General features: G+C 53.3%; 1 protein-coding gene across 1 annotated transcript in view; it reads left to right on the top strand.

Annotated features, from left to right (window-relative positions):
* The window catches only part of Neurl1b (neuralized E3 ubiquitin protein ligase 1B), a 31,543-nt gene extending 18,042 nt beyond the window's left edge, over nt 1-13,501 (top strand). Inside the window, exons 3-5 of the mRNA XM_055604774.1 lie at nt 6,850-7,542; nt 8,995-9,120; nt 9,495-13,501. Of these exons, the coding sequence (XP_055460749.1) occupies nt 6,850-7,542; nt 8,995-9,120; nt 9,495-9,739 (1,064 nt within the window). The 3' untranslated portion in view covers nt 9,740-13,501. The remainder of the gene's footprint in view (nt 1-6,849; nt 7,543-8,994; nt 9,121-9,494) is intronic.
* The last annotated feature ends 1,523 nt before the right edge of the window (nt 13,502-15,024 follow it).

Raw genomic sequence — 15,024 nt, 5'->3', positions numbered from 1 at the left:
GCCATTACTCATGCATCTCTTCACTTCCTCTTTCAATCCTTTGTTCTTGGACCTCCTCCCCCAATCCTGGCATGCGTTTCCTCTGCTGGCTCTCACTCATTCATTCACCCAGCAGATGAACCTATGCCAGTGGGTAGCCGGGCAGTCAGATGCAGCAAATAGAGCCAACTGTGACAGGGCTCAAAGTGGGTTGAAGAGGCCCTCACAGTGCTGCAATTCTGAATGTGGGCGCTCCCAACGTAAAAGTTTTCTCCCCTTCATCTTGAGACACTGGATGTGGTCTCACATACACGTATGTATTTGTGGTCCACATATGTATGTATAAATATATATGGCCCAACCCCACTGAGCATGGAGGAAAGACACAAACGTGCATGTGCCCCCCCACACACACGCACACCATCCCGTGAGCACACAGGACATCCCAAACATTCCTGCCTTGACCTGGTTATATGGCTTCCAGGCACTGTCTAACAGCATGTTACTTAAAAAAAAAAAAATTTTTTTTTTTTGATGTAGAATTTGGCTGGGAGTAAGATGGTTCATGCCTGTAATCCCAGCACTTGGGAGGCAGGGGCAGGTGGATCTCCATGAGTTTGAGGCCAGCCTGGTCTAGTTTGTGAGTTCCAGGCCATCTAGACTATATAGTAAGACCTTGTCTCAATTACAAAACAATGATGTAGAATGAACACAAACAGGAAAGTGGCCATTTTTTATATTTATTATTTATTATAGAGAATGTTTTGTTTGCATGTACACCTGCATGCCAGAAGAGGGCACCAGATCACATTATAGATGGTTGTGAGCCAGCATGTGGGTGCTGGGAATTGAACTCAGGACCTCTGGAAGAACAGCCAGTGCTCTTAACCTCTGAGCCATCTCTCCAGCCCCAAAACTGGTCATTTTAAAAGGCAGAGTTGAGTGGCCTTGGGTTGGTGTCCATTACTAGGGATTCCATCACAGTTACTCTTCCCAAAGGGACAACAGACCCATTATGAGGCCATTCCCTGTTCTTTCTCCCACAATGAGTGGCAGTCACTTGTTTTCCTCTGAGCCTGCACCTGAAACAGCCCGACCTAGACTTGGGAGGTATAAAAGGGAGAGTAGGTTTCTCTGGGAAGCTGGACATAGCCCTGCATGTAATTTACCTGCAAGGAAATAGGATGGGTAGAGTGAGTGGATGGACAGATAGACAGATTTGCCGACCGGTCTGTAGCCTGAAGCTTCTTCCCCACTGAGGCTCCTCTTTCCTGGAATCAGCTGCTCTTTGATCTTTCTGCATAGCACCCTGTGAATAGACTGATGCATCACCCTAGAGCTTGCTTCAAATTGCTGTGTTTTTTTGTTTTGTTTTAATGGGAAGGTGGTTTATATAACTAAATGTTTGGGCTGTTTCTGGTTTGGGAACCCCTCACTTCCCCACTGGGCATGGGGGCCAGATCAGTATACAGAGCTGATCTCCTCTCTCCCCAGAAATAAGGAGGCTGCAGAAGTTCTAAGTGGTTAGAGCAGGCAGGGACGTGAAAGTCCCTGTGCCTAGGCCCAGCTCTCCACATGCCATCTGTGTGGCCTAGATGCAGAGTTGGACCCTCTCTGAGCTTCAGTTCTTTTCACTTGTAAAGTGGGTTTATGCTGTCATGTCATGGGTTCATTGGCAGAAATGGTGTCTGACAGAGCCCACAGCCCGACACACTGAAGGCACAGGACAGCAGCTGGGTAGCAAGGATCTCTGTTGGCTTGCGTGTGGGCAGGGTCTGTGTCCTGGGTCAGCCAGACTGTGAATAGCACTGCTCCACGCTGAGGCCTCACTTGGGCATTCTAACCGTGCTCCAGCCCACTCTTTTCCCTTAACGGTTTTCCATGAAGGCTCCGTGGCTTTACTAAACCTCCCAAATCACCCACCACCCTCTATCCCTGAAGAGATGGGAAGCAACCACACCTGATGCCCCAGCCCACGTCTCTGTGAGCAGACAGAAAACCACAGCCACACATCAACAGGGCAGGTTAGGATTTTTTCAAAAGTACAGATTGAAGCTGGCCTTGATGACCAACTCAAGCTAGATATACGTAAGGGACACAAGGACCCTTCCTTTCATTTTATTATTCAGAAAATTTTCATGAAGACCACAACACACCACAGTGTTCTGTGACCCTTAGAGGGAAGTAGGCAGAGGCCACCTCGTAACAGAGCAAACCTGAGCCTCAGTTTCCTTCTTTTGCAAGTTGTCCCTGAGCTGTGCTAATTGATGAGACGACCCCGGACATAGGACAGTGTTCACATAGGCATGTGATAGGGCAGTGAGAGAGGAAGCACTCTCTCTCTCTCTCTGGGCCGTGGGGTCATGGATAAATTTCCCTTCCTCCTGTGTGTGCATGCATTGTGTTGCTTGTTTTCATAGGTATGAATGCATGCCTGGGTGTATATATATCATGTGTGCATATGGTGAAGGCCAGGAGAGGGTGTCGGATCACCACGAACTGGAGTTACAGGCAGTCAGGAAGTACCGTGCGGATGCTGGGAACTGAACCTGGTCCTCTGAAAGAGCAGGAAGTGCTCTTAACCTCTGAGGGAGCTCTTCAGCCTCAGCCCCATTTACGATTAGAAAGAGCAACAAAACCATTTCCGGGGTTACATAAGGGAAGCGTCTGGCCCCATAAGTGTGCCTCCCCTTCCCAAGTTGATGCTGGTTGCACATGAGTAAAGAAACAGTTGGCGGGGAGGGGATCAAGTGATGTTAGAGACCAGCCACAGAATGCCCGGGTGATGCCCAGTGTGGCTGGGGGTCAGTAATGACTGTGATGTTTTCTTTCTTCTCTCCTCCGGAGTTAACAAGGTTTGCGGGTTTTTTTTTTTTTGTTTTGTTTTGTTTTTTTTGGCTGGGGGGAGGATGTTAAAAAAAAAAATAAGAGGAGTCTGGTATGTTGGTATATGCCTTTAGGCCCAGCACTCAGGAGGCAGAGGCAGGTGGATCTCTGTGAGTTCAAGGCCCACCTGGTACACATAGGAAAGTTCTAGGCCAGCCAGAATGTAAAACAAACAAACAAACACACACACACAAACGAAAGAAAAGAGAGAAGAAATTGTGTCTGTGGCTTAAGGGGCACTCACCCAGCACGTGAAGCTCCAGGTTTGATTCCCAGCACCGAATAGAGTGTTTTAAATAACAGTAAATCAACAGATGTTAACCCATCATGACTTAAAAACAGGCCATCGGGTGTGGGATGATATAACATACAACCCTGAGAGACCCCGGGGAAAACTTGGCTTAGGGAGAAGAGGTACCCCAAGCCCCTACCAATGCTTCCCTCACAGCAGCCAGGGTCTGATTTACCTTGTGTACCCTTGACTTCTGAGGGGGGGGCAATTTGATAGCTTTAAAACCCTCAGCCATGAAATCTCAGAAGAAGGAGGAGGAGGAAGAAGAAAAACTCATACCCCTCATCACCCCCCACACACACACACTTCTCATACCCGAGAAATAAAGCCTGAGAAGCTAGACCCAAAGATGAAATCAGGGTAGGGCTGTCAAATGGAGCAATAAAAACACAGGACATCTAGTTAGATTTGAATTTAAGATAAACAAACAGAAAATTTAGTACGAATATGTCCTGTGGCAATATTTAGGACACGCTTGTACAAAAAAAAAAAAAAAAGTTTATCTAAAATACAAATGCATCTAGGCTTTATTTCATCTGGCACCACAGGCCTGGGAAAGGTAGTCTGCATCTTTGGGGACTATGCCTTCACTGCCCCAGGACTCCAGCCAAGTCAGAAAAGGGGCCTACAGGCTGCATACAGCTTTTTTAGCCTGGTGGAAGTGCATGCCCTGCACCTCCCTGCGGTGGGTCCAGCTACCACACTGGAGAGGCCAGGTCCAGGGTACAGAGCCCCGCTCAGGTAAGAGCCCGGGTTCTGAGAAGGAAAGGGATTAGCCCCGAAGCTCCTGGTCTGCGAGGCTGGGTTTGTCTGTATTTGGCTCAGCGGCTCTCGGCCCTGGCTGTACACTGAGTCCCCTGGGAGATCTGGAAAGTCTCTGTTTAGGCTGCACCGAAGCCAATGACAGCAGGCCTGGCTCCCAGGGCCCAGCTTACCCAAGGCTCTTAGGTGGCACAGCCTGCAGCCAGTTACGTCCTTCTGAAGAAGCCCTCGGCACTGGGTGCTGGCCCCTGCCCGATAGTTCCTTTAGATCTCCTTTCCTCCTATTTGCACTTGTGATCCTTGGCCCACGTCACCTGCACCAGGTGTCTCGGCAATTAGTGCAGCCTGGGACAGCTTGCAGATTAGGAAGCTGCAGTCACACTGGCGTTCCTGCTCTTTCCCCAGAGGAACATCGTGGGGTCCCAGGGATGCTCCCTGAAAGGGATCCACCCCTTTTCCCAGCACAAAGGGGTCTGGCTCCACGCGGGCCCCATCCTTCCTCTGCCCAGTGGCTGGTCAGATTAAACAAGGCCACGGCATACAGGCTAGACAGTGAAATATCTGAACTATTTGGTTGTTTCAGTATCATTTAAGGGGGAAAAAGGACAGAGCGCCTTGGAACTACCTGGTAAAGGGCCGTGCCTGGCTGGGGTGGCTTCTTTCCTTCTTACTCTGCTGCCATTCTGTAGGCTTCCTCCTCAGCGTGGCTGTCCTGTGGCGGAAACAAAGGGCCACCCGCTGTGATAGTCCTGTGTCCTACCGGCTGCTTTTCTAGATCTCCAGACTCAACTGGCCTCGTTTGCCCATGAGGGTTCACCCTCCTGTCTCCTGACATGAGGATGAGGCCGTAGGCAGGGAGTGGGGTAATAGTGACTGACCAGGTGAGGGAGACCCCCAACTCCTCAGGTCATAGCAGTGAGTGTGGGTTGTTCTCTCCAGGGGAAATCTGGGCGTGGGTGCAGAGGCCAGAGCAGCAGCCCTCCATGGGCCCTGCAAGGAAAAACCACACACTTTCTACTACTGAGACAGAAGGCCCCGGATGCCATGCTAGGTCCACTCACTTCCTTAAACTGTGTACCACAGCACACACGAGACACACGGTAGAACATACGAGGCTGAAATGGCCCAAGCAGCTAAGAGCACTTGCTGCTCTTCCAGAGGACCTGGGTTCTAGTCCTTGCACCCACATGGTAACTCACAAATATATGTAACTGCAGTCTCAGGGCACCCAACACCCTCTATGGCTTCTGTGGGCACCAGGCATGCAAGTGGTACACATACATATATGCAAGCAAAACACACATAAACACGAAGACAACGTGTAAACGAAAAGAACAAATATGTACTTACATATGAGCATTTTAAATATATATTCAGCTCTTAAAGTCACCCGGGGTGTAGCTGTGTATGTATGTACGTACGTATGTATAACAACATGAAGACAGATACGTGTACGTATGGGTAAACAACCACAGACTTGAACTAGCCATAGAGCAAGACCATTTCTCCTTACCTACTGATCTGAGGACATCAAGAGGCCTTCAATGCCACCCCTAAACTGTTGGCTTCCATGTTAGTCTTCCATCTGCTATAACAAAATACGTGGGTTTTGTCTGGAAGTCAGTTTAGCATCTGGTGCAGGCTGAAAGGCCAGATCAGGCTGCCTCTGTGATCTGGCCTCTGGAGGGGCCTCTGGGAGCTGCCATCATGGTGACAAGAACATCAGTTGGAAGTGATAACACAGAGAGACCAAAAGCCGGAGACTCGGAAGTTGGGCCTGTTCTCTTCATATCAACACATTACTCTCACAGGACTGAGTTAGCCTTCATCCCAGCATTTACCTTGGGGACCAGCACTTCCAGCACGCACTGAGCCCCACCCCTCAGAACTTCCACCACTGATTACTCTAGCTCCCAACACAGGAGCCCCGGTGGACTTAGCAAACTCTAAGGTTCCCAAATGCACCCCCCACCCCCCACCCTCCCACTGCCTACCTGCCTCTCCCTACCTCTTGCCCTTCAGGTACCCCACTATCAGCAAATGGCACCTCCCACTCCAGACACTGGCATCCTCTCTTCCTCTTTCCTCCCCCATCTCTTCTGTCATGTGTCCTGTCTTTCCTGTTCCCAGTGGCATCGTGTTAAAGAACCCTGAATCTGGACAGCTTGGGTTCTGTGCCAGGCCCTGCCTCCTAGGTCTTGTGCCTCAGCTCCATCTCTACTAAATGGCAGCAGTAATAGCTCATACCTGTCAGCTGCTATATTAAATGAGATGCGCAAGCTCAAGTTTACCTGCCACGTGCTTGGGCCTCAGTATAGGCTTTGTTCTTTAGGCTCTTACATTCTAAGTAGGCAAACAATGGCTCTTCAAATGTCCAGATGTGCAAATGTACGGAAACCTCTGGAGGGGGAGAGAAAGGAGGACAAAGGAAGGAGGCGAGAAGTTGGACATAGTGCTTGAACGCCGGCACTTGGGAGAACAAGACAGAAGATCACAAATTCAAGAACAGCCTGGGCAGGGAGGGAGGAAAGAGGAAGCAAGGTGGAAGGGAAAGATCCCTGGTAGATGAAGGCGTGGTAGCACTTGATTCAGTCCGTTCACCTGCAGGCCTAAGGTCTGGGGAACTTGGGGCCAGAGTCTGGGGTCAGGAAGATTTGCGGTCAAGTCCAAGGGAGCGGGATCAGAAGTCTGGTAAATCTGGGGTCCAGGGCCTCAACTCTAGGAGGTCAGGTGTGAGGCCTGAAGTCTGGGATATGAGATCTAGGGTCTGGACTCTTCTGTCTGAAGTTGAGGGACTATCTAAGGTCCGGGTTCTGAGGTTTGGGGGTTCAGGAGCACGGAGTTGGAGCTCGAGGGAACCTGGGGTGCAGGATCCAAGGCCTGGGGTCCCTGTGCCAGGGGCCTCCTGACGCCTCTCCTCTGTCCCACAGAGAGCACCTTCGCAGACACGCTGACCCCTCTGCGCCTGGGCCAGGCCCGCCTCAGCGCCTGCCCACCTCCCGGCAGCCACGACACCGCCAACTTCGACAACAATGAGCTAGAGAACAACCAGGTGGTAGCCAAGCTGGGTCACCTGGCCCTGGGCCGTCCAGAAGCCGCCGTCCCGTGTGTGGCCCGCGAGCGCGCGAGGCCTGCGTCGTCGCCCGCGCTGCTGGACGCCGAGCTGCGCTTCCACGCCACGCGCGGCCCCGACGTGAGCCTGTCTGCCGACCGCAGGCTGGCCTGCGCGCCCCGACCCGACGGCGGCCGCACGCTGGTGTTCTCCGAGCGGCCGCTGCGACCCGGCGAGAGCCTGTGCGTGGAGGTGGGCCGGCCGGGGCTGGCGGCGCCCGCGGCCGTGGCCTTCGGCATCACGTCGTGCGATCCCGGCGCGCTGCGGCCCTCCGAGCTGCCCGCCGACCCCGCCGCGCTGCTGGACCGCAAGGAGTACTGGGTGGTGGCGCGCGCCGGCCCGGTGCCCAGCGGCGGCGACTCGCTCAGCTTCACCCTGCGGCCGGACGGCGACGTCCTGCTGGCGGTGAACGGGCGCCCCCGCGGACGCCTGCTGTGCGTGGACACCTCGCAGACGCTCTGGGCCTTCTTCGCGGTGCGCGGGGGCGTGGCGGGCCAGCTGCGCCTGCTCGGTGAGTGCTCCGGGGTCCCCCACAGAGCTCCCGGGAGCATGGGGGGGGGGGGGGAGGCGCGGGCGGGCACGCCTTTAATCCCAGCACCCAGGGAGGTGGAGGCAGGCGGATCTCTGTGAGTTCCAGGACAGCCGAGGCTACACAGAGTAACCCTGTCTCGAAAAACCAAAACACAATACAAAACAAAAAAACGGAGAGAGCGATAAGGGCAATTCACTGACATATGCGAGAAAGGCATCGCGGGTAGAGTGGAGGGAAGGCTGGACCCACCCTACCTTTTTTTTACCTTTGCTCTTAGCAGAAATAGACAAAGGCCAGAAGCTGCGGGCTTGGCCGGCAGAGGACAGGATACCCGCTCACTGTGTGTGAGACGCTGATAGGGACAGCTGCGCAGTGTGGCGTTTGCTGCAGCGGAAGGGCTACCTTCCAAGTTCGGGTGAGAGAGTGCAGCGGTCAGGAAGTCTTCCCAGAGAGCACAGCGCCACCCTCACAGTCCAGCTGGTAGCAGAAATGGCCACCATGCCACCAGATTCGTTGCCCCTGATACTCCCAACAACCTGTGAATCCACGTGGTTATCCCCATTTACACACAAGACAACAGAAGGGCAGATCTCACCATCCAAGAGTCACGCAGCCCTCAAGTGCTGGGCAGATCCCACTCTCCCTGGACTCAGTACCCTTCTGGGTGGGAGAGAGGGCCATCTGTGTACCTGACGCTCGGGCCATAGCTACAGCTACAACCTGGGTGTCTGAAGGAGGGCAGAGGAGGAGCAGGGCGTCCGTGACTTTGGGCTAAGATATGTTGGGGTTTTTTACTGTTATTGTTGTTGAAAAACCAAATGTAATATTCAGCCTGATACAAGTTTCCCAAGTTCCTTCTAGGATAGCGGACCTTCCTTCAAGCAGATGGATGGATTCAGGAAAGCTAGGTCTAGATGAGGAAGGCACATCCCCAGGACAAGCCTGTGCTGGCTCCACTCTCAGTCAGGCCCTTGCCACAGAGATGCCTCTCCTGTGCCAGGCTACCCTCTTGGTGGCATGAGCCTTTGCTTTCTAAGGGCAGTAGCAGGGTGGCCTTGCTTGGGTTATGTGCTCTTCCTTGAATCACAGTGGGATTGAAGAATGGAAGGTTCTTTGGGTTTGGCCTGGCATCCCAAGGCTATTTTTTAAAGTGTTTATAATAGAGCTATCATATAATATACACATATTGTATATCATATGTAAATTATGTGATTATGTAAATATGTAAATTAAACATTATAATATAGCTGTAGTTATTATATATGCATCTGAATAGGAATGGAGGCTGAGCAGGCAAAGCACAGACATCCACTACATTGACAGGACCCAGGACCCGTTATTGAACAGAAGGGGTGCAGAGTGATGAGACGCAGGGACTAGCAAGGGCCTGTGCCATCCTCACTTCCCTGATAGAGTCTCTTCTGCTCCCAGGTACCCTGCAGTCCAGTCCTGAGACCACAACTCCATCAGGGTCCTTCAGCGGCTCCCAGGATGACAGTGATTCAGACATGACCTTCAGTGTCAACCCGTCCTCCTCAGCGTCAGAGTCCTCTCTGGGTAAGGAAATGCAAACCCCCAAGGGCACAGGGCTTCCTCATGGCATGGGTCATGGTATGCCTGTGGCCTTGGCCTTTGCTGGCCGAGCAGGCCTGCTGTGTTTTCTGTTGTATCTGCTCCTTCCCTCTGCTGTGCTTAGCAGGAGCATAAACATGGAGACTGAAAGGCCCAGAGGCTGCTGCTGAAGGCAGTTTACCTCTGTGCTTTGTGGGCCAGCTCTGCCAAAATGGGTACAACTCAAGAGCTAAAGGAGGATGTGGCTCTGTCCACACTGTGCCCCATTTCTTCCCTGGGAACACTGCATTCACGGGGTTGCCCAGCAGAGCCCTCCTGTGAGCCACGGCATTAATGATGTCCTGTCTCCCTTCTGGCAGTGACAGCCCCCAGCTCCCCGCTGAGCCCCCCGGTGTCCCCAGTCTTCTCTGCACCTGAGCCGGCAGGCAGCAGGAACGGAGAGTGCACCGTGTGCTTTGACAGCGAGGTGGACACGGTCATCTACACGTGTGGACACATGTGTCTCTGCCACAGCTGCGGCCTGCGGCTCCGAAGGCAGGCACGGGCCTGCTGTCCCATCTGTCGGCGGCCCATCAAGGATGTCATCAAGATCTACAGGCCGTAGCCACGCAGCTGGCTCGGCCGAGGCGAGGTCACCTTTCTGAAGCCCCTGCTAGGTGGGCAACACCACGGCTACCAGGGAGCCCAAGGTCAGGAGCCATCTCTCATCTGCCGCTCCGCAGTGATGAGCAAGGCAGGACAGGTGTGGAGATGAGGGCCTGGGGGCCGGAGCCCAGGCAGGCATGGCTTCTGGCTCAGACACGCATTGCCCCCTAAAGCCTGTCCCAGGATTCAGCTCAGGAACTGCCTGGCAGATCACCTGCCTCTTGGTGACCTCCAGCTGGGAAAGGGTGCCCTCTGTCTGTGCAATGCTTCTTCGGGGTTTGGGTTGAGTGTGAGTGTGTGTGTGTGTGTGTGTGTGTGTGTGTGTGTGTGTGTGTGTGTGTCGGGGTTGGGGGGGATGGCGGAGTCAGCACAGAGAGTGAGAGAGAATGCGTGGATGTTTTATGCAGGGATCCGTCTCCTGGAGGGTATTTAACACTAAGGAATGTGCAATCCGGGTCCAAATGTTAATGTGATGGTTGTCCACGTTACTGGGGGTGTGGTTTTCTGCAGTGAGCTGGCTTTGAACACACGGGGCCTGAACCTACACAGAACTCCCTCAACGGCACTCAGATTTTCTAAGGGAAAACAAAAATAACTCACTGTTTACAGCTCCAAGCAGCAGCTCCTGCTGAGGGGGAGGATGGGCGGAGAACAGGTGGCTTTCGCCTCTTACTCAGAGGAGGAGTGGCCTTCCCATGGCGGCTGAGGACTCCTGCCCCAAGCTCTAGAAGACTCATGCCCCAAGCTCTAGCGTCTTAGACTCCTTCACACACACCTCCAGCCAATAGAACAGTGAAAGCCCCCCTCAGCTCCGTCCACACATGCCCTGGAGTTTTGTCATGCCCCTCCTGTTCTCTGGGGCGACTCCGTATCTCCCATGGTGGAATTACAGAGAGCTGTGGGCATGTCCCAATGACTAGCTAGCAAAAGCTTGAAGTCCCAGACATCGCCCTCCCACACACACCTGGTCCTTGTCCGGATCCTCTTATTTTCCTGTTGATTATTACGGTGTTAACGAATCCACTTGTTAGATAGTTAGGAAGACTGAAAACGCTCCCCACTCCTGGGCCTGTTTGCTGGCATTTCCCAGCACCCTGGCTCTGTACTCCTCTCATAGGGCCAGACCTTGCCATTGCTGATGCTCTGGCATTTCATGCTTCTCCCTTGTGGAAAGCCCTGGGTTCCTGGATGTAGTCTGCCTGCCCCGAGATATACCTTTAGAGGAGCTCCTTGGCCTCTCTGTGTCTTTGTTCCTACTCGGACACCTGGCACCAGGGCACTCTGGAGACCCACTCAGTTTTCTGAGAAAGCTTGAGACACCTTTTGAGGAGCAACTGTTTTCTTGGCAGCTCCTAATCTGGCCCTCTCTTGCTGTGAAGGAGGTAGAGGGGAAGAGAAACACTCAGGAAGTGAGGGTCATGCAAGTCTTTGTCAGGAGCCTTGGACCACCTGACAGCAGCCCAAGCCTGGGTGGCTGGAGGCCTTGGGTCCCCCCGCCCTGCTTCTCCATCTGGAAGTGTCTGGCTCTGGCCCAATCACAGCCTCCGAGAGCTGGCTTTTTCCTAGGGACTTCAGGGCACACATCCACCTTTTCACTTTGTGGTGTATCTTTTGGGTTTTTTAAAAATTTTGTCGGTGGTGGTGGTTTTGGTTTTCCTGGAACTCACTCTGTAGACCAGGGTGGCCTCAAACTCAAAGACCTGCCTGCCTCTGTCTCCCAGTGTGCTGGGGCTGAGGGCGTGTGTCATTACTACCCTCTCGAAGCTGAATCTTTTAAAGAGCTACGGGAACCCTTGTTTGCCTGGGTGAGAGTCTGAGAAACAGGCCCCTTGGGTACCCAGCTCAGTTTCCTCAGCCAAGCTTTTGGCTTCTCCATGTGCTGAGGGCGTAGGCAGTGCTACCTTGTCACCCCAGGCAGCCACAGCCCTGTCTAAACATAGTCTCTCCCTGCCATAGCCTCGGTGGCCTAGGGGAGCCAGCTTTACTTTGCCTCTTGCCTTCCCAGCTGAACCCTCATGTTGCAGCAGGGGTCACCAAAGCCACCACCAGGAAATCAACAGCTGAGGTCCTAGGCCCCCGGAGTGGAGCAGGCATGCTCCCGGTGACCTGTTACCAGGGCAGAAAGGAACCACAGGCCTGTTTAACCTGCTCTGCAGCCGATATAAATAGTTGCCTTGTTTCCCACAGAGCAAAGGGGGTGTTTCTGTTCTAAAAAGCCATGTATTTGCCTGTACTCTGAGAGATGGAGTCAGGCCCAAGGGGTAATGTTTGTGTCTCATCTCAACAAGTTGCAAGAGGGGAGAGAATCTAGTGTCTTTCACACACCTGGGCACCGAGTTAAAGAAACACCCGTGTACAGGTTTTAATGCTGAGTGCCATCTGAGACCCGGCTGGTTAAAGTCTCACCCTCTACTGGGAAACTGCAAAAGCCATGCATGCCCACCTCAGCCGCAGGATTCTAGGATGCAAGTTCCAGGTCAAAGACGGTCAGCTTCAGGCCACAGGTACCAGTGGTCTGTGGAATACAGCATTGTCCTCATTTGGCAGGTGAGGCCTGAGATCCTGGAAGAGTCTTAAGGATCAAGAAACAGGAAGTGGCATGTCTGGGATTCCAGTTCCCTCCCCATCTGGTCCTGGCCTGCCTGCTCAACTTCTCAGGAAGCTTAACACTGCCCGAGTCTTCTTTCCTGCAAATCACCTGGAGAGCCTGGGTATCCACACCTGTGTAGAAGTTCTGGGGCACAGTCTCTGTGCTGCCCATATCCTAGAGGAGACAAGTGTCCTCTAAGGCTCATGCATTTGCTGCCCATCTGCACTGGGGTGTCTTGTGGGGCTGCTCTGGAGAGGGACCACTCCCGTCTCGGGCAGCACCCCATCCCCATTTTCTAGACTCACTGCCTGTCTTGTGCCCTTTGAACCTCAAAGGCCAAGGGTAAGATAAGGGAGGCCAGGTGACATCCTCTTCCCCATTCATGGCAGCTGCATTCCTGCCCACCGGAACCTCCTGGAAAATAGTTGTTTCCCAGGCTAGAAAGGTTCCTCCTCTCAACTCTGTCCCCAGAGCATCCTTGGGTTTGACTTCTTGGGCAGCTGTCCTGTGCAGGCTGTGACACACATTTTCACTTGTTCAACATCCACTCACCAGCACGGCTCATGATCAGAACATTAGGTTGAGGACTGGGACAAAAGGCAAAGCCTGTGAGCAGCAATCAGACCAGAGAGAGGCAGGTAGCCAGCTCCTAAACTGATTAGATCACTCTGGAGTTGGGTCTTGTGCTAGCACATAGTAGGTACTCAATGAAAGACTACGGATCAGACCAGGAGCAGGATATGAGTGGCCAGGGGTCTGGTGAAATAGCACCCCATAGATATCTATGGGGATACAGAGCCATTCAACAAGCCTTTGCTGAGTGCCCTCAGGATATGAGCTGCTGTAAGGTGGGGAATGGAGAGCATGTGCCCAGCCCTGATGCCAGAGTGGTGCCATCGACAGGGTAAGGAAGCAACAGGGTGGAACACGTGGGCCTTCTTGACCACTCTGTTGCCTTGGATCCATCTAGTTAAATGCCCACGAAGCTTCCGACATCCACGTTAGATATGTAGGCATCCCTTGTGGTACGTGAGCTCTTGCCAAATAGCCAAGACCCCACCAGTTAATGAGCACCTTCAGGTCCTGCAGGAAGTCTCTGGGGGGGGGGCAGCTCCATGCTACTTCCAAGCACTGGGGGGGGGGGGGGGGGGGGGGGGGGGCTCGGGGGGGGGGCCGGGGGGGGGGGGGGGGGGGGTTTGAGGGTCAGATACAAGAGCCCTGAGTTCCAGCTGAGAATGACATTGTGCGGCCTCGGAGCATGGGAAGCCGTCACTGCTCACCGCTCCATCCGTCCTGCCCTGGCTGGGGATGCGGCTCAGGAACACTCAGCTTCCTGGAGTTTCTCCATATTTTAGTGTCTCCCCGTCTCTCTCACCCAAGTCCCTGAGAAACTACCCCATTCGACAATCTGTTTGTGCCTTATGGAAGTGTGTGTATGTGTGTGCACTTTTTAATCCTCTAAAAATGCAGCCCTTCAAAGTGGACAAGAAGCTAGCCGATGCGGTAGGGCTCCAGAGGCCAGCCAGGAGTCCCTGAGACCCTCCTGCCGTTTGAGGTTGGACTGAGAGTGTCCGCCCCCACCCGCCCCCCACTACTTGTGTACGGACCCTTTGAAACGTGTCTGTCCCTTCTGATTCAATACTGTGACTCTCCAGTCCCGTCTAGTCTTCGGGGAACTGTGCTAAAGGCCTGAAAGCTTGGGGGCTGAGCAGGGAAGGGTTTGGGCTGGTCTTTTGTGTGTCGTGTGTTCTGATATTTGTGTTTTTATCTGTTTTATATTAACATAACTTTCCTGTTTGAAAAAAAAAAACAAATACAACTTTGGCTTGATTTAAAAAAAAAAGAAAGTCTTCATCATAATTCAGCTTTTTAAATTGTGCTGGATGTCGCCTTGGTAAACGGCAGGAGGGCGCCAGATCCTGCCAGCCTGACACTGTGTCAGCAGAGCCTTGACAGTCCTTCTCCCTGTCACCAACTCGCCCCATATCTGCAAAGCTACTGCCAAGAAACCCTTCCCTGAAGGGCGGGCTCTGATTGTGGTGATGTTGGCAAGAGCGTTAGTTAGTGTGGCCAAGACCCCCGAGGTGTGCAGCAAATGAGGGGGTGGGAGTGGAGGGAGAGGACCACCTTAACTTTGTTAAGTTGCAGACTGCCTAAGGCGGGAGAAAAGGACCAGAGTGGAGTAACACAGCTGCCTCCCCTAAGAAGATCGTTCTGCAACCTCCATTGCTCTCCCTCCCTCCCCAGGCAGCTTCTCAAAACCGCCTGACTGCCCAGCCTGCACCCTGCCTTCCATCATCCCTGGGTGAACCAGCCTGTGCGGCATCCCTTCCTGAGCCAGTCCCTAACACCGGGACAATGCAGGTGCTGATTGGGCAGCGCCAGGATATGCCTCAGCCTTTTCCTGGGTCCTGGAGGCTAGAAGTGGGTATTCCCTGTTCCCAGGAATATATTGGAGCGGTGAAGGAGTGACTGGACAGACACCTCCATAGGAATGGCTGAATGAGCCGTGAAGAACTAAAGCTGTAGTGTGAAGCCAGTGCAGCCTTCCTCTGGTACCTTGATTTCCTCCTCCGCACATTAAGAGTCACTTGATTTCAGGGAGGGTATGACTACTGTTGTGGTCAGGCTCGGAGGCGCTCTGGGCACTAGTG

Source organism: Psammomys obesus, unplaced genomic scaffold (genome assembly GCF_907164565.1).
Source record: "Psammomys obesus unplaced genomic scaffold, mPsaObe1.curated_primary_1811, whole genome shotgun sequence".
In the NCBI taxonomy this organism is placed as follows: Eukaryota; Metazoa; Chordata; class Mammalia; order Rodentia; family Muridae; genus Psammomys; species Psammomys obesus.
The sequence above is the reverse complement of the archived record's forward strand: the minus strand, read 5'-3'. Positions and strand labels throughout refer to the sequence as shown.